The sequence below is a fragment of the Manis pentadactyla genome, chromosome 8 (genome assembly GCF_030020395.1).
Source record: "Manis pentadactyla isolate mManPen7 chromosome 8, mManPen7.hap1, whole genome shotgun sequence".
Taxonomy (NCBI): Eukaryota; Metazoa; Chordata; class Mammalia; order Pholidota; family Manidae; genus Manis; species Manis pentadactyla.
In genome coordinates, this window is record NC_080026.1 from 82513891 (window position 1) to 82537221 (window position 23331).

General features: G+C 37.3%; 1 protein-coding gene across 3 annotated transcripts in view; it reads right to left on the reverse strand.

Annotated features, from left to right (window-relative positions):
- The window catches only part of ANK3 (ankyrin 3), a 331543-nt gene that overhangs the window by 219922 nt on the left and 88290 nt on the right, over positions 1 to 23331 (reverse strand). For 2 of the 3 annotated variants that reach the window (XM_057505891.1, XM_036895053.2), the window contains exons 2-4: positions 4730 to 4831; positions 4227 to 4325; positions 3918 to 4016 (exon numbers count right to left, since the gene is read on the reverse strand). In XM_057505891.1, coding sequence (XP_057361874.1) covers positions 3918 to 4016; positions 4227 to 4325; positions 4730 to 4831 — 300 coding nt within the window. Of the gene's footprint in view, positions 1 to 3917; positions 4017 to 4222; positions 4326 to 4729; positions 4832 to 23331 lie in introns of all 3 variants that reach the window. The other variant, XM_057505892.1, reaches the window with a different exon arrangement.

Below are 23331 nucleotides of genomic sequence, written 5' to 3' on the forward strand. Positions count from 1 at the left end.
ATTTTTATTGATATGTAATTCACATGCCATAAAACTCAACCTTTTAAAGTGAGCAATTAAGAGGTTTTTTTCAGTATATTCACGAAGTCGGGCAACTATCCCCACTTTCTAATTCCAGAACAGTGTCATAATTCAAAATTATTCTCAGCACAAAGAGGTTAAAAGCACAAGTAATTCAATGTATTGTCATTGGACAGCATACAGCTGGAATGATTTTCTATGAAAAACTACCTGCATTGGGGGAATGTTCAGATTTCAGAATGTTATATTTCTCCTAAGAGTAAAAAAGTATACCACTGTTTTTGTATTAATTTTCTAACTTAGGAAATTTCCAAAACAAATATCTGGCCAAAAAGGAATGTATGTGTGCACCCAGTTTACATTTTCTTTTCTGTAGCAACAATAGACTCAATTCTCAAAAGGCAGAGCAGCTCAAGATCGAGCCAGTATGCTCTTTGATGTCTGGTTTTATCCAAAATATCCAGTACCTTGCTCTGAATGTTTACTGTAGTGTTATTATAAGAATGCAAATCTGCAGACTTACAATTTTACAGATAGTACTGAGGCATGCTAATACCCACCAAAATAAATTAAAACAAGATAAAATAAGTCCTCCTGCTGTTTCATTAAAGGGCTTAAATTTCATCCAGGAAATTTTTTTATCCATCCTAGTGTCCTAGCTTTAGTACAGCTGCCCTTAATTAAACTGTTAAGGGCATGGTGATAGATTTGCACTGATTTCCATAAAATACTAATTTCTGGGAAGGTCTCTTAGATTAGAGGTATGCTGTAGGTTCAAAGATCAGAGAGACTTTATCTGGACCACATCCCAAACCTGCTGTTTGACTTCATCAGGGCCTGAACTCCCCACCACAGTAAACATTAAACATACAGAAAGACCAAGGAGACACTGGTTTTTAATCAAAGGGTCTTGTATTTGTTAACACCACTATGAAAACCTGTCCATTTAGAATATTTTAGTAATAAAAATATTATTCAAAAAATACTTTGCTTCTTTGTAAACGTAGTTGGTGTCTTATAAAGACAGAGAAGGAGAAAGAGTGTTATCATTTGATGTGGCATTTTGAGATTTTCCAATTGGAAACACTGTTAATTATTGTTGCTGTATTTAGCACAAAGGATTAAGGACTTAATCTTAGTAGAGTTCTTTAATATCACAATTTAATTATTGAACCTGATTTCTTTCTCAGGGTAGGCCTAAACGATTCCTGGAATGTTAAATAATAAAAGAAAGAGTTACTAACTTAGGAAGATATAAGATCAAGGCAGTGACATGAATCAATTAAAAATAACATCTACAAATTCATTGTTTACAGACCCTCAGTTTATAAGATTAGAATTTGGTATTGTCCCACATCATTTTTATTTTCAAGATAAGGAGAATTTTTATATTTAAGGAAGGTAAGGGACTCTCTCTACACTCTCTCTTGATTGGCTATTGGCTAAAATATTGCCTATAGGCTAAAATTTCACTTAGATAGGGATGCTACCCTTCCTGATTGTTATTATTCCTGTGATGTTGTATGTGCTGATGTCTAAAGGGAATATAAACTCATCTCACAGCATTTTGTTTGTTGTCCTTTGTAAGAGTTCCTATTCAAAGTTGCCATCAGGAGTTAGCATGGAAACTCCATGCTGCTGCAGGGCTACCTCAGACTCACTCTGCCACGGAATGAGGAGGCTCAGGAGGCACATGGGGCAGGTGTCCTGATGTCCAGGACACGCTTTACTGTGAACCGTGTGGCAGGTCATGCTGTGCGCAGCTATGCCAGACAGGGACTCCCACTGCCTGTGTTCGTCTTCCTCACTTCACTGTCAGGAGGGAATGTGTATAATGGAAATCATATCTGATTAGGGGTTTATTTCAATTCAGCTTCTCCCAGACACTGCCAACAAGGTCTAAAACCATGGCTGCTCTATACGTTAGTCAAGAATGTGTGCAACATTTAAGAGAAGGGGGTTTATTTTTTTCTCCCTTGGGTGGAAAAGAAATAGAAATGAAAATGGATTAAAGAGTTTTCCCACTATGTCAGAGCTTAACACTAGTCATTTTCCAGTAAAAAGTTACAGGGGCTTTAAAAAATTGGTTTAAAAGTGTGATACTTCTCTTATAGTCAGCTGGTGTATAACTCAAAGTACTATACTTGTCAATATCCAACCTTATATTATTCTTTTCTGGAAAAGCATTATTACTCCAAGTGAACTCTCATAGGGAACCAGAATGTAACAAAGGTCCAAACACAGAGAACTAGAAAAAATTAGAACAAATATACAAGAAATCATATGGTTGGAAACACTGTACAGTTTCTTTTCCATGACTCTGATATTTAATGGCATCAGAGGGATCACTGCTATGGCTGTAGTAATGAGAGAGAAATCACTGCAATTCTGTGGACCCATAACATTAGGAGGCTCCTGTTATCCAAAGCTAACCAGTTCTAAAAAGGCTGAGGGAATCAAATGCACTTAAAATGGAGATCAAAAGGCAATAGTCAATAACGCAAAATGTTACGCTAAGACTTCACCTTGGAAGGCAAAAATAGAAAGTACAGAAGCAAGTTGATATGATTTAACTAAATGAAGGTTATAACTGCATTCATATATGAGTTCTCAGAATGAACGACTACACCAAATATGATTTTTGTGGAGGAAAAGTAAACTTTTTCAACAGAAGCACGTAATAGCTTGACATCCTTCACTTCACCTTTTATTTTTATGGCATCAGCATAAACACAATCTCCTTTGCAAAAAAAAGTATTTGAGATCCCAAGGCCTCACCTAATTTTTTTTTTGGCACATTTAATCTTTTGATTTTAAAATCATTCTCATTTGAAACACTGATCAGGAAATCATCCTAATTCTTCACACACTGTCTGGTCTAACGAGGCCAGAAAGCCACATACCCACAGCTTAGCTATGTGCCCAGCGGTTCTCCAACATCACGTTCTCTGACTTCATGAAATCCTGTGTCTTTTGGAAAACTTGCAGTTTTGTTCTATGATCAATTTGTTCAATAACCAACACCATGGGGGTAGACACTGGTGAACAGGGGTGGGTGAAAGCACCCAATCAGGAGAAATGTTTGCGGAGGGGCCAGTTTTAAATGTGGTTGGGTCCATAGCAGATTTTTGTATGTTATATGATATTGGCCTTCCTATACAACCTCATTCTGTAGGGACTCAAATAATAAAAAGTTTAGATAAGGAAGACCTATATTTTTAAGCCACTAAAGTGAGGTTAGTGCTTTTAGATTCAAATTCTACCAAATGATAATCTACGGGTGCCCTTAGAACTTCATGGAAGACTCTGAAAACTTACAGGAGGACCCACTGAATGAATAATTAGTGTATATCCATTACAAAGAACCTGGAAATTTTAAAGTTTGGGGACTTTTAAAGTTTATTTTACTTGGCTTTTTCCTTATTAATCTGTTTCATGGAACAATGACATCTTACTAAGCAGGAACTAAGCAGCGTCTTCCTTTTTCAAACAGATAAAAGCACTGTATATTGTGAACTTCAAAGAGCATTTCCTCATTTCCAGGCATTCCCAGTTCTTTTATAGGTTAACAAATACTGAGACTAGACCTGAGCCAGCATCATAAAATAGTGTAAGATTCTGCATGACAGATATCCCCTAGACATCTGTGTTTACAACTACCAGTCAGACACTTTCATAGATGGACAACTAGCAAATCTCTACCTCTCCCACACATACATTGCAAATAAGGAGCTCTGTGAATTTAAATAATCTACAACAATGTAAGTATTAATTGAATATAGCTCTTAAGTATTATATTCTTAGAGGATATATGAACAAAGAAAGCACCTGACCCAGAGAACATTATTTGTAAAGAATAAAAACAAAACTTCTTCGCAACAGAATTGGTAGTTTACCTGAGATTGCGCATTGACATTGGCTCCATTGGTAACCAAGACCTTGACCACCTCTGCTTGCCCAGCCAAAGACGCTATATGCAACGCTGTGTTTCCTTTCTATAAAGTGAAAAACAAGATACATCAACTCACCCATCTTTCTCCATTTCCACATTTTCCAAACATCGAATCCTTTTACATTTTTAAGTTCCCCAAAGAAAACCACATTGATAAGTATCTCATGAGAAGCATGTCCTGATTCTTATTGAGGCCTAAAACTCTTCGAATTTGTCAAGTGATATAAAAGGCATTAAACTGTGTGATACTGGCCTTCGTTGCTGCATCCACATTGGCTTCTCTCTGAAGCAGTTCAGAAACAACTTCTACATGGCCTTCTTTGGAAGCAAGATGGAGAGCATTCAACCCATTCTGATGAAAAGTAAAGGGAAAGCTTTACTAATCAGGTTGAAAATAGAGCAATAAACAGCCTATCTAGGACTCTGCAGATAATATCCCACCAACAGTCACTTGCATGTGTGCAGTGCAGGAATTTGAATTAGGAATAAAAGTACTTGAAAAATCAGGTGGGTTGTTCTGCTTTCATTACCTACTAAGTTTCAGGACTCATTAAAAGATGCATACCTTCATTTCTGGATGCTTCTCTGACAAAGCAGAAAATAATTTGATAATTTAAGCTGGTGAAATTTAACAGAAAAAAAAAACTGGCAGTCCAGGAAAAGTCTTAGTAATATCTAACAAAAGATTTCATGAGTTTAAAGTCTGGATTTTAAAACTTTTAACTACAGAATTGAACAACGATAACCACAACTAACCTGATTGCAAATGTTGATGTCAACTCCATTTTTTATGTAGTCAAGAGCCTTTTCTAAATGTCCAGCTCGAGCTGCTCTTAAGTAACTTGCATTGGCATCAGACTGAAAGTAAAAAGAAAAACGTTTTGATGATCAATGAAACTAATATGTAGTTTCTAACTACTTGGTTTATAGTCCAAACTGGAATGAAAGTAAAACTGAGATTTTAAAATTGAACTATTATATTTCTAACATGAAAATACTAATAAAAGGTCTTTGTAAAGTCACCAGGAAATGGAGAAACTCTTTAAAAGTTAGTTTTAAGTATACAAAATTACCCCTTATGTGATGTCATAATTGGTTCTGAACTAAAAGAGAATTTCCCACAATGTTTTGGCACCCTAAGTCAACATACAATTTCCTAAGAGTAAAGAGAAATGCCACAACTTCCTGGTGATTTTATTATGAAAAGTTCACTCTTCTATTTTACCAGAAATGTAACGTCTACTGCATTCTTTTGTATTTAACTATCATGACCAATTTTTCAGTTAATAGCTTCACAAATACATTTACTGTTGTTATGCTAGTTTAACAGGAATTCGTGGGTCATAATATTCCTTTAGATTTTCCTGAAAAACAGTTATGGGTTAGAACACAAACTGCATTTGAAAAGCATTTATAAATGTCCACACAGATTGTGAAGTGTGCTTTCCATATATTCCAGCTAAGGCCACAACCTTAGGGTCAACTGCAGGAGCAAATAAATATATACACATAAATTTTAAAACAAGAAATACCAAATCTGTAATTCATTTACTGAAAGCTGAACTACTGCTAAACTCTAATGCCTACAGTTGCATAGTTGAAACCACCCACTATTGAAATCTTTAATAGAAAGAAGAGAGATGAAAGACTGCAAAGTTAGGTCTGCACAATTTGTAAAGGAGGCTCATTCAGTTTAGAACAATACAGAAGCAGGTTTTCCTCAAAGGGCAGCCCAAAACATCTCTTCTCTAGTTATAAGTGCAATCATGCAGGGTATGGCTTAAAAGAGGAAAGTGTCTTCTTTCAACCACTTTGCAAATACCTCCCTCAAAGCCCCTGTTCACATGCTCCCTCGTGTATAAGGCCTTCCTGACCTCCCAAGCAGAGATTAATTCCTTCACGCTCCCAAAGCATTAATTCCATCCTTGAGCTCTCTCGGTATTTATTACACACATCACAGTTTTCGTATACCTGTCCTTCTTCCTCCCTAAATGATAAGCCCCTTAAGAACAAACAAGCAGAAGCAGATTAAGGAGTAGGCCACTGGGAAGCTGCCAAGATGCCAGTCTTTGAGGAATGCTAATTCATCTCTGGACATGTAATTGAGAGGAAGGAAATCCCATCCCTCAGAAGGGTCTTTGGTTCTAGGGTGGGTCATTTTGGTTAAGAGCTGACTTGCTCAAACTCAAAGGAAAGAGCAACTCTAGGGTCTCCACCCTCCCAGGCACTGCAGTATGCCTCTCTGAAGGAATATTCCTTCCTCTAAACCAGGGCTTCTCAATCTCAGCTCTACCAGCATTCTGATCCTGCTAATTCTTTGATATGGGGGATGGTCCTGTTCAGTGTAAATATATGCCAGCGTCCCTGGCTTCTACTAACTAGGTACCAGCAGTATCCCCCAATTTCTGACAACCAAAAATGTCTCCAGAATTGCCAAATTTCCCTTGGGGTGGGGGCAAAATTTCTCCAGTTGAGAATCATTGCTCTAAATAAATAGCAAACCAATTTATTTAAAGATTGTACATCTTTGGCCTGCCTGGACTTGCCACATGCCTTGACCTAGCACAGGCAGTGACTACATTTATAACATTCACCTTTCTTTTTCCCCTGCAACTGGAAGCACCTTTAGCACACAGCAGGTACCTATAATTGTTCTATGAATGAATCAATAAATAAGTAAATCGTGTGGAAACTACTGTATTAATTAACATATTGCCTGGAACAATAACAGGAGGTTTTATTAAGGACAACAGCTATTTAACTTGAGAATCGACTAAGATGCAAAGCTAAATACGACGGATCATAAACTAAGCCATTGAGTCAGGTATCTGGAAACATATGTAGGCATTGCTAAAATAAAATTGGGATTTGAGTCAAGCATGCAAATCATTTAATCAGTGCATAGGATTAAGTAAGAGGAGGAAAAAGATACAGGTTAAAATCTAAGGACAAACTCATTTCCAGGAATTTAGAGAGAAATAAAGTCTTTATAGAGGTTTACTACTTTGAAAAGGTTAGTTTTTTGTTTGGTTAGTACATTAGAAATAAATTAGCTGTGCAAGGATGGCTCATTGTACTATAAAACATCATCTTTGTGCCTGTGCAGTGACTTATCAGTGAGCTTGCCCAGAGGGGCTCTGATCTGCTTTGAACAAGTGACATCAGCCTGACTGGATATTTCAACTGCCAGATATAATAACTGTGAGTTAAGCATCCCAAACTCTAACTTTGAGTACATAAAATAGCAGCTAAATAAGTTGAAAAAGAGGTGACATAATTCAAGGAAAGCCCCTGTATTGATTCCAGATCTGGAAAGGTGGCAATTTTATATACTGTTCATTTTCCTCCAAAATCTAATAATTTTTCCACCAGAAACTCTAAAATAAAACAGAATGTAAACAGTATAAACCAAATGTTCTATTACAGTGGTTCTCTATTTGGAGTTCAGATTCTTTTGAGGCACACAAAAATTGAGAATAAATTATTTTCCTTCAGCAACTGCACCCCAAATCTACAGAGACACATCAAATATGCTTATGCACACATAATTTGAGCACTATTTCATATGGCTCAGGAATGCAAAGCCTGCTCATAGATTCATATCTAAGAACATCTACTATAATGGTAGAGCATTCTCTGGTGAATGCCTTCACTATATCTACTTCACCCAATTACCCTGGCATCAAATAATTCTCTGAGGTGGTTTATCACCTATTTTATCTAGTTTATCACCCAACAACTTTAGAAGGAAGAGAAGGGGCAAATCTTATTTTTTTCACTTTTCTCAGTGCTCTATTACATACAGACATCATTAATACAACAAGACATAGGTCACTTTATACCACAAAGAAAAACAAGGGGGAGAAAGGGTGAGGAAAATACAAAGGAAAAGCAAGAAGAGGGGAATGAAGACTGCCTTGCAGAAAAACAACTTAGGAAGTGAAGTTATTAATGACCACAGAAGAAGAACCAAGAAGTCCCTCCTTTTATTTTCAACCACCTGCAAGAAATGCAGCCCCATCTTTCTTCCACAGACAGCTGCTGAGTACTGATCATGTGCTGGTTGTGAATATTGACACCTGGCTGGATGGAGGTGAACCAAACGGATGTGTCCTAATATAAGACTCACTAGCCTTTGTCTTAACTTTTACACTTTTTCAAATTATGTTGCATAAGTGGTAGGGTGAATAATGAAGTCTTCACTATTTGTTTTCAAATTCTGCCTAGAGAATCTATATGTTATTGTTTATTTCCTTAATATTAAATATGTATATATATATATAACATTTTGTATTAGGCTCCATATCAATGTGCTGCATTTCTTGGCTGTCTTTTCATCAAATAACTAGGGGCTACTCTTGCTACAGGCTACAGCCTGTTTTGTAAATCTTGAGCATTCTGTCTAAACAATGTCTTTTTAAAGCCAGCTGTAGGCAAATTACTGTGAAAGGGAATTAGGTCCCACAAAAAGCTGAGCTCTGCCCAGTGGAGAGTTATACAGAAGAGGTCACTGCCTCAGAAGCTGGTTGGCACAAAATTAAAGCACGCAAATTGGCCAGTGTTTTTTTTCCCCTAGATGATCAAAATCTGAAGGAAGAATTTGGAAAATGAAGGTTTCTTTCATCACTATTTAATGTTTTGTCTACTTAGTCATTTTACTAGACAGGAAAGAAATATGAACCATGTGAAATAGCTTCAAGGGCACAGTCAAGCATTATTATGGATTAATCTAATAACTCAGCATTTCCACCTGTACTGGAATATGGATACTATGCAGCAGAAAGCAGTGATCGGAAAGAATCATTTCCTGAGTGCCATCCTCAGTAATAACTAATGCTTCATACCCCTGATCATATGCTAGACACTATTACAAGTAGTTATATTAATAATATCAGTCACTTAATATAATATCTATTAATTGTATAAGTCCTAAAATTAACCTTGTCCTTATAATATTTCCATGAAGCAGTGAAGGGGGTTGACAGTGTCCGCCCAGAATTCAAGTCCTCTTGGAACCTTAGAACATAACCTTATTTGGAAATAAAACCTTTGTAGATATTAACTGAAGCCAAAGTGGATTAGAATGGGCCCTAAATCCAATGCATAATGTCTTTATAAAAGGATGAGAAGACATATAAATATTAAATCAGTATGTTGTACACTTGAACCTAATGTTATATGTCAATCATATCTGAATTTGAAAAAAAAAAAGAGACACCTAGACACATAAGAGAGAATGTGTAAAGATGGAGGAAGAGATTGCAGTTACATTGCCACAAGACAAGGAATGCTGGGAGCCACCAGAAGGTGGAAGCAGAAAGGAAGAATGACCCCCTGGGCCCTCTGAAAGGAAAGCGACCCTGGGGACAGCTTCATTTCAGACTTCTGGCCTCCAGACTCATGAGAGAATAAATTTCTATTGTTTTAAGCCACACCACTTATGGCAGCCCTTGGAAAGTAATACATGTGAAGCACTATTGCTAGTTCTATTTCATAGATGAGGAAACTGAGCTACAGAAGGGATGAATGACTTTCCCAGGGACACTAGCTTGTGAGTGGCAGGGATATAAACCCAGACAGTCTGACTCCAGAGTCTAGGCTGTTAATCACTACTTTAAGAAAGGGTTCATTAAGTGTCTGTCCTACAGTTTATGCTCAGTAACTGTTGGTTCATTCATTCATTCATCTTCCATTGATCATTCCATCCATTTATTTACCCATTTGTCAATCTACCAAACCATTGAATTAACCATTTATGTACTTTCAGATATATCCTTTCTGGGCCACAATTCCTTCACTGAGTTTATTTCAAGGCTCACGATCAGGCTATAACAGTGGATTTCCAGGAGAAATGCAGATTGAAGACAGTGAGTAACAGAGCTTTGCTCCATTGCTCCCAAGCCTCTGGAAACAATCTGTAGGGCCTATTCATACTTATCTACCAATTCCTTTATTTCATCTTCCTGACTATCTGGGAACCCCATGAAGGATAAGATGACCCTTCCTAAAAGCTGCAGGTTCCTTTTTCTGTCTACCAATATACTCAGGTGTTTCTTAAACATAAAAAACAAATGAGAAAAAAACAAAACAAATGAGAACAAAACAACCACCTCCCACCTGCTCCCAGCTCCAACTTTTCTTCCACTTTTGAAACTAGCCCTGTTTGCAAATGATGATCTCTATTTTTCAGCGTACTGAACTGGTAAATTGGTCTGTATCCCAGTTATGCAACTGTAACCTTTGGCAAGTACCTTAACATGACATGCCTCAGTTTTCTCAGCTGTCAAATGGGCACAAAATAATATACTATTAGGATGATATTAGATAGTTCATTGAAGGTGCTTATCTGTGAGTGCACTGCAAACAGTCAATAAATGTTTATTATTATTTTTTTAAATCACCTTGTAAAAATTAAACATTTTGAAGGATTGGTTTAGGTTAGTCTCACTGCTTCTATATTCTTAATACTAATTCACATTTGGGCCCCTGGTAATATGAATATGGCCTTTCTCACTAACGAGTAAAGCCTCCCTGTACAAAATCACTGATGACCCTCCACCAAACCCCATCACTTAATTCTGTCCCCTCCTAACGCTGCACCGTCTGATAGAACTGATGACCTCTTTCTTGAAGACCCTTTCACTTCTCTCATCTGCTCGCTCCTTTTTGTTCCATCCCTGAAAAATGGGCCTTTCCCACTTTCAGACCTCACATTTCTTTCCTTCCTGTCCTCATTCCCAAAGTGACCACACCACTACATGTTTTCCACCACTCTCTCAGTCTGTCACTCTACAGCACCAGTCCTACCTGTGTCCCACAACACGGCCACTTCTGCGTCCACAATCCCCGCACCTCAACAGTGACAATGAACATTTCCTGAGAACATGTAACGTGTCTGCCATTGCAACTAGGACTGGGATGTACTAATGCGAGGGATGCGAACAACAAATTCCCTTGTTTTTCTTATTTTGATTTAAAGGTCCCAACATTTCCTAGCCACTCAGGTATTGATATGAACCTTTTTTTCTTTTATTGAGGTATAAGTCATTATAATTATAAAACATTGCATTAGCTTCACGTATACTACATGATTTGGTATTTGTATATACTGCAAAGTGATCACCACACTAAGTCTAATAACCTCTGTTACATACATAGTCACAGATTTTTTTCATGTGATGAGAGGTGTGAGTTATGGATTATTTCTTTCATCTTCATTCTTTCCCTCAAACCATCCTCCGGAAAGTTACATGTATGTATCCTATCAAATATCCTATCTCTGGGGGCTTTTAATAACTCCCATTTCTTTAAAAAGTATTTATTATAATGCACACAATATGTACAAAAGAGTGCATAGAACATATATGAACAGGTTAAAGAAAAATCATAAAAGAAACACCCACACACCCAGTCAGCTCAAGAATGGAAGTTACAGGTAGCTCTGCAGACTGACAATGAGCCCTTCTTTGGAAAGCTGGTCAAGGTCCTAACATCTCAGCTTCTCTTATAGCTGGAAATATGCTTAATCTTTAAAAAAAAATTTCCCTCAATCCTACTGGCCCACCTCAGGCACTAGCCATATTCTGAAAACCTCCAGGAGGTTGAAATCAGCACACTGTCCCTGGCTGGGTACTGCAGAAGCACTGAGTACTGTTCAGGAGCTCATGAGGGACCACTGAGGGTCCTGAGAAAATCAGGACCAGGACAACAGCTGCAATGTAGTGAGTGACTGCTACACATAAGCCAGGGCCCTCACTAAGAGGCCTTTTATGTATATTATTACATATTATTACAAGGGCACTTGTGTTCCTTTCTTAAAAATTCAATCAGGATAGGAACCTTCATTATTCACTGGGTGTCATGGAAGTTAAATGGCTTGCTTGAGGTCACAGAGCTAATAAGTAAGCAGTAGGGATTGAAACCTATAACTGCTTGATAACAAGCCAAGGCTTTTTCCTCGACACCAGTGAAGCCCAAGGGTTCAAGAATACTGACAGGGAGAGTGAGGTTGATGAAGCAGAGTTCCATACACCTTTCTTTGGTTTCACCCCAAAGAGATCTATTTTATCCATTTTTTTGTATTGATGTTTGATGACATACTTCATTTATAAAAAATGTCTGTTTTTAAACAGTAATATTCAATCAATTTCTATGGCATAGCCTCTGAGGCTCTTTAAATCCTGCCCCAACACACACTTTCAGCCTGAAGCAAAACACAAATGCTGATATTGAAGGCAATACAGACAACTTTTATTTCCCAAAGGCTTATTATTTCTTGACAGGCCCCATAATTTCCTGACACTGTGACTTCACCCAGTATATTCCTTTGCCAGTAATGCTCACCGTCACCTCTCACTCCCCCTTCTCATATCAAAAGATTCACCTACTCAATCCTACATCCAGCTCAAATGTCATTCATCTCTGCTATACTCCCTGATGAACACTAGATATGACCCCTTCCCCCTCTGGACTCCTACGGTACTTGGGTTGTTCTGCTTATGTGCCAGCTATTCCATCAAGATGAACTGGCCTCTTTCAGGGTAGGTCCGTGTCCTGTTCGGGGCTTAGTTCTATTGAACAGACTCTCAGTAAGTGCTGAACAAAGAAATGCTGAGCCCTTTCCTAGCCCAATGTTCTAACCATTCCTGAGAGAAGCTAAAACCTACACCAACTTAAATGGGAACAAGAAAACCTGCTTTGTATCTTCCCCAGTCTCTCCATTTCACCAAAGAAAGATGAGTGTCTAGTGACAGACTCAGAGGTTCTTTCAAACCTCAAGAGAAGACAAAGGAGGGGCTCAGTGGGTCTGGGTTTATTTCGGTTTTCTAATTCACCTTGGGCACACTGCCTGATTTCTGTTACACCTACTAGGATCACCTATAGAGCACACACTTGCTTTAGTGGTAACTATCAAAGAGAATACGCAGGTATGGCCTGCATTCTGTTGCATTTAATGAGCCATAAGGCACTAAGAGCCCTGCTATCTAATACTATGTCAACATAACTAATAATTATTGAACACTTCTAATATGAGGCATTTTCCCATAGATTGCCACAAACTCACTTTCACAGATCTGAGAAGTCTATTTTATTACCATCTGCATCTTACAGATCAGAAAAGTCAGGTTCAGTAACTTGCCCAAGGACATTTTCCTAGAAACTGGCAGAGCCAGGATTAGAATTCACATCGGTTTTAGACCTCTGCACCTAATCCCCACTCTCAAAAGCCTCCCTTGGCTAAATGTTCCACTTAACACATAAAGTCACATAAAGGAAGAAAAATGACTTGTATTTGTTGAGTAAAGAAGGAAAGAAACAGCAGCAACATTTGTTTAGAGTCACCAGAATGGCAGGTAGCCTGCTAGTACTTTACACACACCACTGGATATGGTCACTGCTCTTTAACCAATCTCTCCCCTCACTCACCACTCCTGACAGGACGATGACCAAACGCAGACGATGTTTCCCCAGCATTCCTACACCCACCTGCTCCTGCTAGCAGTCAGCTGAGCTTTTGCCCTGATATAGTCATGACAGTGGTTCAGGTTGTTGTGATTACGCACTTTAATTAGGTATCATTTAAACTCTAAAATGGCACATAGAGAAAGGGTACTGTTTTGCAAACTAAATTAAATGCTTTGGAAAGACCTGTTAAAGAAGTTCCTAAAAATGTTGCTGCTGAATCAGAAAAGGATGAGATGACTAGAAAGGACTAAAAATCAGAAAAATCCAGAACAATTCTATACTCAGAACACGTCATGATTACTTTCTAACTTTCCTTTAAAGATACTGAAACTAGAACTCTCAGAAAAAAGCATTTATGCTGTGGAAGGACAAAAATCACAGTAAGAGGAATCCACGCTCAGAGAAAAGGTCTCATCTTTACATTCCTAGTTTGGCAAATGGATGCACATTTATGTGACTTAAGGTAAAAATCAGATATTTAATGAATTTATGTCCCTATTATGACTCCTGGCTGTTAACCATTTAAAAAATTAACGAATTGCTGATATAAATTTTGCTATATAAAATATTTTCTATTAACCATGCTTTCTACTTTTTAAGAAGTTAATTTAAAGAAGATTCTAAGACACCTCAAATAAAGCTTCTAATAAAAGTCTCCACAAGCATTATCTATGAAGCCCAAAAGAACACACCACATGGCCCAGTTTTCAGGTCACAGTTCATAAAATACAGCCCCGGAAGAGCACTGATTTTCTAACTTTGCATCAGATGTACTAATGTAATTGTGAACAGCAGAACCAAGGTATCTCTGCTGATACATCCAGAAAGCAAATAAATCTGTGCTCTTAGATCTACATTTTTCACTTTACTGTGGGGTGTGCTGAAGGTGAAATCACAAGTCTGGGTCTTGAAGTAATAAATATCTTTTCTAACTATTAAATTAAAACAAATCTTCAAAACGGATGTTAACATTATATATTCCATCACTAAGATTATGGCTTCACTATTTAGCCCCTAAGCAGCAGCACCCACCTGGCCTCGACTCTGAGGATGCAGTTATGGCTTTCAATGAATGACTTTATCACTTAGCTGTGCAGACTGGAGCCAGCACAGGGGATGAAAATTCATAGTACAAGAACCCCTGGAGGATGGCATGGCAAAGCCCATAGGCGCTCAGTGAGAAAAGTCATTTTCACATCCTGGATACAGCTGAGGAAACAGCTAAAAGGAAGAAGCAGGACTTAAAGAAGGGACTTGGTCAGTGGAAAGAAGAGAGAAGGGAAAGTGTCAGAGACGTAGAAATGGGAAGTGTTGAGGAACGGCAAAGATAATCTCTACTGAAAAAGAGAACCTGGGGGCAGTGGCGGGGGGCGGGGATGGGAGGGGGCAGAAAGGGTTAGTAAAGGAGAGGACCACAGAAGATTTGGTATGGCAGGTAAATCTGATTTAACTTCATCATAAGGATACCAGGAGACAGTGAGGGTTTTGAGGAGTGGGAAAAACATCATTAACCTGTATTTTAGGCCAATTAATTGATAGCAGATTTGTGTGGAGAAAATGAAAACAAAAAGATCTGGAGGTCAATGGTTGTCAATCCGCTATGTCTCAAGGATCTCCAGGGCAAGATTAAAAAAGAAAAAAAAGAAAAAAGAAAAAAAAAGACAAACACCCAGGCCCCACCCTCAGAGAGATTCAGTGAGTCTGAGATGGAACATTTGGGTGAACACAGCTCAAGCGATTCTAGCGTGCACGTCAGGGCTGAGGGCCACTGAATTAGGTGAACCGCCTCTTCCCACTTCCTCTTACTCCATGACCCTGCTTTTTAAAGAAAACTCTTATAGCCAGAAACTAAAGATATGAGGCTTTTCTTGGTAATACCAGGCAGTATCTTTAAGGGAAATAGAACAGATTTATAAATTATTCTCCATCAGGAAAGGGACTTACACTTATGGGAGCCTCCTTATCAAAATCCCAAAGTCCTCTATGACATTGCTCCTTAATTAGTGATTTCAAACAAAGTTTTGAAATATAAATGTAGCTTCTTTGCAGAACTTCTCAAAATCCAAGACTGTTGTGGTTATCTAGAATAAAATAATTTTCAATAAAAAAAAGTCAAGTGACATTAGAGTCACATTCTTCTGAGTTTAGGCTTTGAGATAGGACATGGGGCCATGTGCTGCCCAAGCCTATGAGGGGGGAAACAGTGACAAAGGAGGGATGTTTTTTCCCACCAGAATCATTGCTTATACCCTGGGACATGGCTATTTAGACAGTGCCAGCTCAGTGTTTCCAGATATTTTCGAGTAAGATATTATGTGCTGCTATTTTATAGATATCTTGCACAGTGATCTAACTTCTGACCAATTTCAAAAGAATGAGACCAACTGCACAACCTAAACAACTGTGACATTCATGCAACAATCTACCTCCTGTCAATAAAAACCTCAGATCTTTAAGGGACTGGGCTTTTCTCTTTTGCATTTCCTCAAAGGCAGATTGGGTCTTTATTTTAGCAAATAAATCCCTTTATTGTGTGTGTGTGTGTGTGTGTGTGTGTGTGTGTGTGTGTGTGTGTGTGTGTGTGTGTGTGTGTGTGTGTGTGTGTGTGTGTGTGTATCTTTAGCATAGCAAGTACTTGAAAATACTTGAACCCTTTTAGTGAGAGAAGATCTTGAATTAAAAAGATTCCATTCTTTTCTTATTTGCTACATAGTTATTGGAAAGAAACCAGTGTTTCCCCATCTATAAACCAGTAAGAGAAGGAGAAGAGGCAGGTGGGGACTTAACCAGTAAGAAAAATGCTTCTTGCTATCTTTATCTGTAATCATCACTATCAAAATCACTCCAAGTACAAGGGGCTGCCTCCACAGATTCTTTCCAATTGCAACAAGGCTGCCTTTGTTTGTAAGGATTTTGTTTGGAAGTAACCTCGGTTCATCCCTGAAAATGAGGTCACTGTCCCCTAACACATGTTAGGCATGGTTCAAAACTGTGCCCTGGGACTTGCGCCAGAAGGCGCCTGCTGTTGCACATTTCAAACCTGCCAGAGTGTCTGCACAGTGGCCCCTCTAGAGCTGAACGCAAAACAACATTCCCATTTTTATCTTCAAGTAGAGGAGAGTGGGAACCCATTAAAAAAATAAACAGTGCTGGCAGGCGTTTGTTTTATTAAAGGCATTGTTTTTAAGAGATTTACCTTGCCATGCTGATAAAACCCACTCTCATCAAGTCTGTCTACTATGATCTGGTTTGCATCAAAAGGAAGATCAAGAATCCAGGCCCCTTGCAATGTCTTCCCTCACCCAGAATTCAGAGCCCCCCAAACTCTACTAAAGACTGGTTAGAAATAAAAATAAATAGAAGAAAGATGCCCATTCCACCCCATCCCCAAGAAAGCGCATGTCAGGTGTTAGTGGTGAGTAGGTATGTCCAATATTCCTCAAAGTTGATTCTGTTCAGCTCCACAACAGAATTTGAGTTTGTCTGAAATTTTCTGAAAACATACGGTTTGATTTTAAAGAACCAGTTTTACCTGCTTCTTGGGAATATAAAACCATATGTATCAGGGGAGAAGAGTTTTATATATTTTAATGATATGAAGTCAATATAGGCATCTTTTGTTTTGATTCGTGTTAGCATGGGGCAGAATTTCAAATCATTTTAATTTAAATTTTAAGAACTTTGCTGACACCATAGACATTTCAGGGTATCTTAGGTACCTTGGACACAGCGCATGTCCTGACACTATCACATGTTAGTTAGAAAGCTGTAAATGATACTAGAAACTGAGGGAATACAGTGATTTGAATAAATGATAGGTGAGCTCCTCCCTCCCTAAAAACTCCGTTATTGTGCAAGGGCAGAGTACTTTTACAGCTAATGGTAAATGGTTTGCTTCCCAAGTGAGCAAAAATGGAAAACGGTTAATAATAGTTCTGTTGTAGCCAGGGTGCCTAACAAGTCTGTAGAAAGAGGTGTAGCTCTTTATCCAAAATATTTTTCAAGTTTAAAATGAAAACAAAATGAACTCTTTATTCCATTAGAGGACATTTCAGGACAGGGTGTGTTTGTGAAATTGTGCAACAAGGACATGCTGACCTCAAAATTCATCTAGTATTTATCTTTGCTTATTCTGAAACATAAAGACCCAAATAAGTAAGCCTGGAAAATAGTCATAGATGGAGCCACCATTTCTAAGCTACTTGTTTAGCAAGTATATTCATTACCAGGCATGTCTGAAACCTCTGCTGTGTTCAGACATGTTTCTGGTTATCTCTTGGGACAAAGACACATGAAAGAATGGTAATACACCACTGTGGGAAAAAAACAAGTCTCTCTGCAGCCCACTCCGTGCTCAGCAATTCAGAACATATGACAGCCCTGGAGAATTTTCTATTATTTTTTTCTATCTTAATCCACAAGATGGAATATTAATAATGAGGAAGATTTAGTGTTTTTGGAAGTTTTATTCATCTTTATTTCAGGGAACTAGTTTCCCCATTGAGTTAAGACAAGAATGCAAACGAAGGCTGCATAACATAGCAGTGAACATTGGTTTGTAAGGTGTACATTTCGTGGATGACAGCCTCTCCAAAACAAGACTGAAAGCTTTTTTCCATTTTTTAGGCAGAAGGCAAGTGCTGAACAAAAAAATGTAGAACCACTGGGGTCCTAAACTACCTCATTATCAGTCATTCCTTTCTCTTCTTCTGCTGTGCTCCGTCTAGTTCATATGTCTCCATTATTTCCCACTGTGTTTTAAGATATTCTCTTTTGCTTTCCCATGAGCAAGTCTGTCTATAAAATACTTGATGCACGTTCCAGACTCCATTATTTGCCTGAGGAAGCAGCTTATCCTAAGCCATCAGGTTCTCCCACCCCTGGGAAGATCACCCACATATGCCTCATTGCACCTTCATTTACATTGTTAGAGCATGAGACTCATTTATGTACAAGCCCTAGGTTTACCTCAACAGTATGTACTAAATAATCCCAGGATACATAGCCTTGAACTAGTAAACTGGTAAATGGTCAAATCTTAGTCTTAATTAAAAGCTTTGCTTTGTATTAACAAAAAATATACATTTCTTTTTTTGCACATTTTTTGAGGCAGGTAGATTGTATAAACAGGAAACTGAAGCAAAGACAGGTATGATTTGCTTAACTAGTTAGGAAATTGCTGAAAATAGAATATGGGATTCCTGAATTTAATGTTTTTCCCATTACCTCATGTTACAAGAACAAGAATGGATTAGTCCACAATGTTAGGGTTTGAACTAGAAAAAGGAGTTTGATGAAGATTTCTGTGACAGACTCCTAAGATGGTGGGGATCTCCAGAGGCAACTGGTCAACCTCTTTCCCCAGACTACCATCCATATTGTGACTCTACATAGCTACCCACGGATCCTGTGGGTCATAATGCATCTAAACCCTGTGACCCATGCCTCACAGGTGAAGAAGGCTAAAAATGACAGTTTTGTCTCTTTAGACATCAAATGAAGTGACTGAGCTTCCAGTGGGATAGTATTATACAGTCAAAATTTGGGAGCCTGTGGGCACCTTTGTTTATAAAACAAATACCAGGTTGTTGCACAGCTTGGTTAAACAACAAATTGTACAATCCCTTAGAAATGCACCTTGGAATACTAAGACCTTGCTATTTATAACTTAGGAAACATATATACCACAGTTACTTCTAGCATTATATACATGGTAGATTATATAAAACACATCAGCCATTTGGGATTTTTCCATTTATTCGGTATGTTATGAATCAGAACAAGAATGTCAGGGTTTCATGCCTAAAGACCCTTATTATGTAGGAGGTATTGGCATGAGTCCTAAAATATTTAATCCAGGGAACTATTCACATCTTAAATATAGTAACTGAAAACAGTGATAAGCTAAAATTGTTCTAGGTATCAGGAGAAAAGAGAGAGTATTTACTTGAGTAGATGAACACTTTCCCAACAGTTTTTTTTTTTTAAGATCAGGAAATAAATCGTTTGGTTCTTAATGTGGATAGACTTAATACTGCAAACATATCTATTTTCTTCCAGTGAATAAATATACTTTATCTAGTGGGAATGAGCCAGGAAATCACAGTATGCTGGACTTAGCTTCCTGGTCAGATAGAGGCCTGGGGCTGAAAGCCCAGAGGAACTGAAGGGTGAGGCCCACAGCACCAGAGGGAGAGGAGGCGGTAGCTGGTGAGAGGAAGGGTTCTTGAATTTATCATCCTAAAATGTGTGCCAGCTGGTGCCGCTGGGGCCTGGCTGTATATGAAACGATCTCCCTTTCTTCGGGGTGTGTGGGGAGGGTGATTTCATACTGACTCTTTTTAAAACCAATAAACCAAAATGCTATAGCTCTTTCCATTTTTCATTTTTATTTCTGTCCATCATCAACAAAGGGATCTTAGGGGACCTTGGTGAAAAAAATATATAGCTAAATGAGTCATTTGAATGAATAAAAAATGTATTTTAAAATAAGGTTAGGTCACTGGTAAAGTCAGAGACAGACAGGTATACAGATGGACTGACTGGGGAATCTTAAATAATCTTCAAGTGACATTTAATTTTTCGAGGGCAAGATTTGTAATTAAAAGACTTAACATTTTTATACTGAATGCAATAAAACGGAAGAGAGAAAGAGCAAATAGTGCCCAGAAGTGGGAGAGGTCATTTAAAAAGTACAATGAAAATATGCAGTAAAGATAAAGAAGGCTGTTATTTTTTATTACATAATGTGAAACATACAACAGTAGACTTTATACTGAAGTTAAGGTAACCATCAGAATGCACAGTTTTAAGCACTGGTGGTGACTTTGAAATGTTCAGCTCAATTACAGTATAACAACTAAGACCATGAGCATATTGAGAGTGAAGACTCAAATGTAAGAAGCTGCCCTTCATTTATGAACATAAATGCTAACTCAGGGTTAGCATATCATATGTGTTTTTTTTAATGTACAGAGTAAGTGATGGATCAGTTTATATCTATCAGCAGAACAATATATTTGACAATTGCAGAGTTCAGACTATGGAGCCAAAATGCTTCAGAAGTTCAAAACCTGGCTCTACAATTTACAAACCATGTGACTTTGGACAAGACACTTAAACACACTGTAGCTCAGTTTCCTCTTCTGTAAAATGAGAATAGCAGTACAATTTAACTTGTAGGGCCTCTGATAAGATTAAGGGGAGATAATATACACAAAGCAGTTAAAAATGGCCTAGCACACAGTCAGCCCTCAATTATCACTTGAAAATATTTTTTATTTTTATTTTTAGCTTGCTTGGCTAAGGTATGACTGTGTGGCACATAACTGGTCACACAGGGACTGAACTCATGAATTTGACTTTGACCGATGTTTTCAGCAACTACACTAAGCATACAGACCAGGCCAGAGAATGTTCACATTGCATTCTGTCTAGAATAGTGGTTCTCGAACTTGTTTGCTTATACTCTTAAATATTACTGAGGATCCCCAAAGAGCTTTTGATTAAGAGAGTTATAATTATTCCTACTTACCATTTAGAAGATAAAACTGAGAATTAAACAAATATTTGTTTTAAGATAATAATACACTCATTACATGGTAACATAAAGTATGTATCTTATGAAAAATGAATTTTCCAAAACAAACAGTAATGGTGAGAAGACTGGTATTGTTTTACAGTTTTGCAAATCTCTTCAATGTCTGACAACAGAAAACAAATTCTCACATCTACTTTTGCATCCAGTCTTTGGCCATGTGTTGTTTTGGCTGAAGTATGTGAAGGAAACCCAGCCTCAAATAGATAATGTAGTTAAAAAAGGAAGGATCTCATAGGAACCCTGGAAAGGCCTCAGGGACATCCAGGGATTCTTGGGCCACACTTTGAGAATGGCTGGTTCACAGCAAAGGTGTTAAAGACATACTTTATGGTACCAAGGCCTACCACCTTGTACCAGAATAATTTAGGCAAAGAGTCATGACTGAATAGGATGACAAAGTATGAATAAGTCCACTGCTGTTATTTTTGCAAAGTACAGACCAGGATCATTCTAGTCACCATCTGGTTATTGTCTTTTTGCTTCCTTGCTTCAGTCCTCTTCCTAGATAGGATCTTTCCCATTCGCCGTATCCACACACTCCAAACCCTTTGACTCTACCACACTTTTCCAGTGGATAATTCTGTCTTCAGAATGTTAACTTAATGTTCTTGGAAATGACATGTGAGAAATAAACAACACATCCCATTGCAAGTGGTGCCTCCGTATCAGAAAGATAGCATGGAAATTCTTTATAGACAACTTGTCACTGTTGTGTAAACACAACTATAGATACAAATCTTGTATTCTGGGAAACTTCTAGGCTGGAAATAAGTCTCATTTTGGTCACTAAAATGGACTATTAACTCATACAGTTTTTCCTGTTTAAAGTATTTTAAAATAGTATCTATTATAAGACTAAATGGTGTCTAGAAGCGCAAACATTATTTTAAACCTGATCCACTAACCAGTTTTGGCTCCTTTTCAGCTATATAAGCAATACCAAGCTTACTCCCAATTTCATTCAGATGAGATGCTATGCTCTTCAAAGATGAGGATTTGTTAAATTAAATTCTAACATGTATATTCATGAGTGCTTAATATGTGCCAGACTCTGGGAATCAAAACATGAATAAGGTACCTCAGTATTTAAAAAGCTATAGTAATCAAAATATAGTTTATCTTACTGATGCAAGTCTTTTCAAAATATATCGGAATTATCACTAAATTACAGAAACATGTAAATCAATAATATTAGAACGATGCTGAGTTAGAACACCATATATTCAAGAATTCAAGACTAAATAACACAGAAGCATATCCAGATTTTACAGGGTAATTTTTAACATTATTGAGTTTTTCTATTTTTTAATTTGGTCATATCACTCATCACTCAACCAAAGAAAAATGGCATTAACTTCCCAACATCAGTCTCTGGAAATGAGTATCTATCTTGAATATCTATGCAGATCTTTCATATAAGAGGAAAAAGGGACTCCTAAAATTAAAGAATTAAATTCTTTATAGATTTTTGTGCTTAAGAAATAATTAATAAGTAACTATAGATACATGCCTAATATTCTCTGAAATCTTGTTATGTAATCTAATGATATATTTATCAGTAATTTAATTAGAAGACAGTTTAATTTTTAGTACGAGCTTTTGCAATATATTCTGAGGACCATAGCAAAAAAATATATATAGCAAATATATATTTACATTAGGATTAAGAGCTGGCAAATATATTTTTATCTTGTGACTAAATATGCCTTCATATTACAAAGATAATGACTGTTTAAAAAGACATGACACTTGTATTTTAAGTTCCTTTTGTCTTTTATTTATCACTTCAACTTGATTTTTGCCCAAATTTATAACTGAGAGGCGGTAGTATCTGTGTATTTTCATCAGAAAACAAATGTAATTGATAAGTAAATATATTTACTACATAATTAAAAGTTTCCATTTCAAAACAAGAAACTGTATAGATAGTCTCAGCAGCAAAAAGATATGTCTTGTAATTCTTTTTTTGAGTTTGACTATATAAATTTTCCCACTTGCCCTAAGGTGAAAATCATCAACACTGAAATTAGGGATCCTTTTAACAGTTGAATAGGTACTTATTAATGGACTATTGAAAACCAGATATATAAAATAGAATACATCTGAGTTAAAAGATAGAAAATGAAATAATACCAAGAATTTCTGTTTGGTATTACAGAATTCTTTTATAGGATTTAAGAAACAGCTACTGAGAGATCTTATCATTAAGCTGACTCTAAAATGCACATTAAAATTGTACTAAATCTGAGCACTGTTCAATATTTTAGAGTCCAAGTTTTTATGAGCATTATTT